This window comes from Ipomoea triloba, chromosome 4 (assembly GCF_003576645.1).
Source record: "Ipomoea triloba cultivar NCNSP0323 chromosome 4, ASM357664v1".
Lineage (NCBI taxonomy): Eukaryota > Viridiplantae > Streptophyta > Magnoliopsida > Solanales > Convolvulaceae > Ipomoea > Ipomoea triloba.
Window position 1 is genome coordinate 12,883,235 of NC_044919.1, and position 5,580 is coordinate 12,888,814.

At 36.3% G+C, this 5,580-nt stretch overlaps 1 protein-coding gene and 1 long non-coding RNA gene across 2 annotated transcripts; both read right to left on the reverse strand.

The window, feature by feature from the left end:
- Positions 1-1,074: 1,074 nt before the first annotated feature.
- LOC116015824 (secreted RxLR effector protein 161-like) lies at positions 1,075-1,854 on the reverse strand. The gene has a single exon (XM_031255990.1). It carries the CDS (start codon positions 1,852-1,854, stop codon positions 1,075-1,077), a length of 780 nt encoding a protein of 259 aa, XP_031111850.1.
- Positions 1,855-3,844: 1,990 nt separating this feature from the next.
- LOC116015072 lies at positions 3,845-4,423 on the reverse strand. Its single transcript, XR_004097538.1, has 2 exons — positions 4,335-4,423; positions 3,845-4,227 (listed from the first exon to the last, which is right to left on the reverse strand). It is a non-coding gene; the product is annotated as an uncharacterized LOC116015072 (long non-coding RNA).
- Positions 4,424-5,580: the final 1,157 nt, after the last annotated feature.

A 5,580-nucleotide genomic window follows, 5' to 3' on the forward strand; every position in this document is an offset into this window, starting at 1 on the left:
TTTTCGCCCCCCCCCCCCCCCCCCCCCCTCCACCCCTCAAAAGAAAACTTGGATACGTCACTGGAGGCCGGCAGTATGAAACTTTTATTTTTCATATTTTGCTTTTGAGTCAATATTTTGACTTAATCGATACTTGTCCGCATAGACAGGGTCAATTGGTCACAAGGGAAAAGTTTGGGAAGGAACTTAAAATATTGGAAATTCATTTTGGTCCTCAATCGTCCAATTAATGGTATTTGCATTAAATGTGTTACGAAAGTAGTTATTGTTTTACCCTGTGACGATGTAAAGGAATTTTGAGCATCCTTAATTTTGACCTTTATTAGTGAGCTCATTGTTTTTGAATCATTCGTTTAATAGTTTTTTTCTTTATAATGTAAGAATAAATAGGAAGCATATAGGATCTAACCTCCAGCCATAGTTGATTGTTTGTTGATGCCTGAACTGCTGCAGAAGAGTTTTTGTCTCTCACTTTCACAACTCTCTTAGATGGTGNAGAGTTTTTGTCTCTCACTTTCACAACTCTCTTAGATGGTGTATGAGTCTTAATGTTATGCAGTGAGAGGATTATAGAGCCTTTTTATAGATGCAGTCCATCAATGCACTATTCCAATTATTTCCTACTGTTTAACTGTTTGCACCACTTATGAACAGGAAAATAGCCTTTCATTATAATGACCTTTCAGAAATCATAGTGGGATTCAATATCTTAATAATGAGATAATGAATCCCTGAGTTTAAGGGGATAGTGGATCCATGTTTTCTGCTAGTGGATCCACTTTCCCAATGAAAGTGACATTTATCTAACATTCTCCCACTTGGTGCAAACATCAAACTCAAAGTACAAGATAACATTAACCATAATGATATGTCCTCATTAGTGCGAGTAGTATCCATTATGATCAAATGTAAATTGCCTTCAAGCACTTAATTAGGAAATAAAACTTAATGAAATAAACCATATGTTTATTTCTAATCCAACTGAAGTATTTTCTCAATAAATTAAAGTGTACACACTTGAGAAAATTTCCAAATGCAAAAGAATTTCATTAAAATTGAATGTATATATACAAATTACAAAGTGGACGAAAGTCCCATTTTTCCAACAAGATCCTTGAATTTAAATGGAGGCATGCCTTTAGTCAAAGGATCTGCTAGCATCAACTCAGTACTAATATGCTGAATGACCACAACTTTCTCTTTAATGCGCTCCCTGATAGCTAAAAACTTAATGTCGATGTGTTTACTTCGACTTCCACTTTTATTATTTTTAGCTAGGAAGACAGCAGCTGAGTTATCACAGTAAACTTTTAACGGCTTAGATATAGAATCCATGATTCTAAGCCCAGAGATGAAATTCTTTAGCCATACACCTTGTGAAGTTGCCTCAAAGCATGAAACAAACTCGGCTTCCATGGTAGAAGTGGCAATTAAAGTTTGTTTAACACTTCTCCATGATATAGCCCCACTGGCCATAATAAAGATGTACCCCGATGTTGATTTTCGTGAATCAACACAACCGGCAAAATCTGAATCAGAATACCCAATGACGTCCAATAGATCCGTCTGCTTAAACACGAGCATATGATCTTTGGTACCCTTAAGATACCGCATAACCTTCTTTGCAGCTCTCCAGTGGTCTAAACCTGGATTACTTTGATATCGACCTAGCATTCCCACAGCAAAGGCAATGTCCGGTCTGGTACAGACTTGGACATAACCAAGACTACCAACAACTGAAGCATATGGAATATCCTTCATGGATTCTCTTTCAAAATCATTCTTTGGACATTGATCCAAACTCAACTTATCTCCCTTCGCAATAGGAGCAACACTTGGTAAGCAATCCTTCATCCGAAATCTTTCTAAAATTTTGTTAATTTAGGCTTCTTGTGATAGACCCAAAACACCACGTGATCTATCTCTATGGATCTTTATGCCAATGACATAAGATTCCTCGCCCATATCCTTCATATCAAAATTATTAGAAAGAAATTGCTTTACCTCATGTAGCATCCCTTTATCATTTGTTGCAAGTAAAATGTCGTCCACATATAAAACAAGAAAACATATTTTACTCCCACTTACCTTTTGGTATATACAATTATCTATTGGACTTTCAACAAAACCATATGAAGAAATAATCCCATCAAATTTTATATACCATTGGCGGGAGGCTTGTTTTAATCCGTAAATGGACTTCTTGAGCTTGCAAACCAAATGCTCACCTTTACTAGAAGAGAAACCTTCAGGTTGTTTCATATAAACCTCCTCTTCTAGATCACCGTTAAGGAATGCTGTTTTCACATCCATTTGTTGCAGTTCAAAATTGAAGTGTGCAACTAAAGCCAAAATGATACGAAGTGAATCTTTCTTTGACACAGGAGAAAATGTCTCTGTGTAATCAATTCCTTCTTGCTGAGTGAATCCTTTAGCAACAAGTCTAGCCTTGTATCTTTCAATGTTGCCTAATGAGTCTCTTTTGGTTTTATAGACCCATTTACAACCAATAGCCTTGGCATCATTAGGCAACTCTACAAGGTCCCAAACATCATTGCTCCGCATGGAACTCATTTCATCTTTCATGGCTTCATACCATAAATCAGATTCCTTACAACTTATGGCTTGTGAAAAGGTTTCAGGATCATTTGTTTCTCCAACATTGCTTTCTTGTAAATACACTATATAATCACTAGGAATTGCCGATTTTCTAATTCGAGTAGATCTTCTTAATGCTGGACTACCTTCTCTTTGAAGAGTTGATGGTTCAACTTCCTCTTCAGGAATTTCCTGAATTGGTTGATCTACTGGAATAATCTCAGCATTTTGTGGAATTTCATCAATAGGTTGTTCAATACCCGTGTGATCCTGAGGGGTATTTTGATCTAGTATCAACCTATCTAATGATGTAGAAGGATGAAGTTCATTATGTTCTTGAGTAGGAATTAAATCCTTGAACCGATCCCTCCCACTAATCAAATCATCTTCAAGAAATTTGGCATTTCTTGATTCCACAAACCTAGTAGAATGAGATGGACAGTAAAATCTGTAACCCTTCGAGGACTGTGCGTATCCAACAAAGAAACCACTTATAGTTCTCGGGTCCAACTTCTTTTCTTGTGGGTTATATATACGCACTTCAGACGGACATCCCCAAACACGCATATGTTGCAAACTCGGTTTCCAACCTTTAAACAATTCAAAAGGTGTCTTTGGGACAGCCTTAGTTGGAACACGGTTTAATATATACGTAGCCGTTTTCAGTGCTTCAATCCACAAGAACTTAGGAAGTTTTGAGTTGCTAAGCATACTTCTGACCATGTCAAGAAGTGTTCGGTTTCTTCTTTCAGCAACACCATTTTGGTCCGGAGAACCAGGCATGGTGTATTGGGCAATAATCCCATATTCTTGAAGAAACTTAGCAAAAGGACCAGGTGTTTGTCTATTTTCAGTGTATCTACCATAATATTCACCACCTCTATCTGATCTTACTATTTGTATTCGCTTTCCACATTGGTTTTCAACTTCAGCCTTAAAAGTTTTGAATGCGTCCAATGCTTTATACTTATTAGAAAGCAAATACATATATGTAAACCGTGAATAATCATCAATAAAGGTGATAAAATATTTTTGGCCTATCATGTCCATATCCGGACAACATATATCAGTATGTATGATTTCTAATATGGTAGAACTCCTTGTGGCACCTTTCTTAGACTTGTTTGTTTGCTTTCCCTTAATGCAATCTATACAAGTCTCAAAATCAGTATAATCAAGAGTACTAAGTACCCCATCATTTACTAATTTCTTAATTCTTTCAATAGAGATGTGACCTAATCTCCGATGCCATAACATATAGGAATTCTCATTAATACTTGGTCTTTTAGTGCCAGTATGAACATGTAAAGAATTATATGTAGAATTGCTTTGTAGATTAATGCGATAAAGACCATCAGACAAAGTACCATTTCCAACACAAGTTGATTTATTAAAAATCACAATAGACTTGTCTTGAAACTTAAATGAAAATCCTAATGGTACAAGCCTTGAAACAGAAATCAAGTTTCGTGAGAAACTTGGTACATAAAAGGTCTTTTCCAAAATTAAAACAAAGCCACTACTTAATACTAATTCACACGTTCCAACCGCTTCAACTTGTGAGCCCATCTTGTTTCCGGATAAGATAGTCTGCTCACTTCCCACTGGCTTCCTTAAGGCTTGAAGTCCCTGTAAGGAATTTGCAATATGGATTGTTGATCCAGAATCAATCCACCAAGTATTAGTGTTAACTTCAGACATATTAGATTCATAACATACAAATGAGGATAGATTACCTTTGTTCTCAAGCCATTTCTTGAATTTGATGCAATCTATCTTAAAGTGTCCTTTCTTTTTACAGAAAAAACACCTTCGCATCTTCTTTATGTCAGCTTGAAGTTGGCTTTTTCCCTTAGCCTTAGTGGTACTACGAGATTTGCCCTTTCCTTGCGGTATGGAAAGCATAACACTTTCACCCATTTCCATTGAAAGCCTTTCCTCCTCTTCAACACACATGGTCATTAAATCAACGATAGACCAATTTTCCTTATGCGTGTTATAAGAGATTTTAAATGGCTCATAATGATGTGGAAGTGTATTTAACACATGATGTACCACAAAGGTATCCGGCAAAACTACCCCGAGTTTTTTCAGTTGGTTTGTTATATCCTGAAACTTCATAATGTACTCACGTACACCCTTAACAGTGTTTAAACGAAGGGAAGAAAATTTCATAATAAGGGTGCTAGTTAAAGACTTCACTGAGCTGGCATATTGAGCGTCAAGGGCCTCAAGCAAGGGCTTGACATTTGTATATGCGTCAACAATACCACGAACGGAATCCGAAACATTAGACTTGATCAAAATTACACTGAGCCGATTGGATCTCTCCCATCGCTCATATAGTGCAATTTCATCAGGTGTACTTGAATTTGTAGGGATTTGTGGTTTATTGTTATTGACAGCATAGTCCAACTCTTTCCACCCTAAATTCAAGAGAATCCTTTCTTTCCAAACCTTATAGTTGTCACTACAGAGTTGGGGAATTTGAATGGTCAGATCAGTATGAGTAACGGGTTGAGATGCTGTAAAGACCAAAAAGGTTCATATCAGTTTTGAGGCACACATAGAACCGAATTGCATACATTACCAATGTAAATGATGCATAAGATAGACTCGAATGCCATAAAAATTACCTGTGGGCTAAATTTTTACGCATAATGAATCTATCAAAACTTAATGGTGGAAACGGAATGGGTACGATTATAGTTTGATTTTCCACACATAATAACAAAACTACCAAACTGTATGCCGATACATAATTGCCTGTGGGCGAAATTATGATCACAGCTCAGTATTTTATTCCAATTAATCATACAAATGTAACAAAATTGCCTGTGGGCGAAATTTTATTATATTACGTATGATTGATCGCAATTTATGCCTAAACTTTATGTGATTTATTAAAACTTAATATACAATCTCAATTAAATTAAGGATGCTGTGGCTACTCCTTAATTAACTAAAATCGTATTATCACAT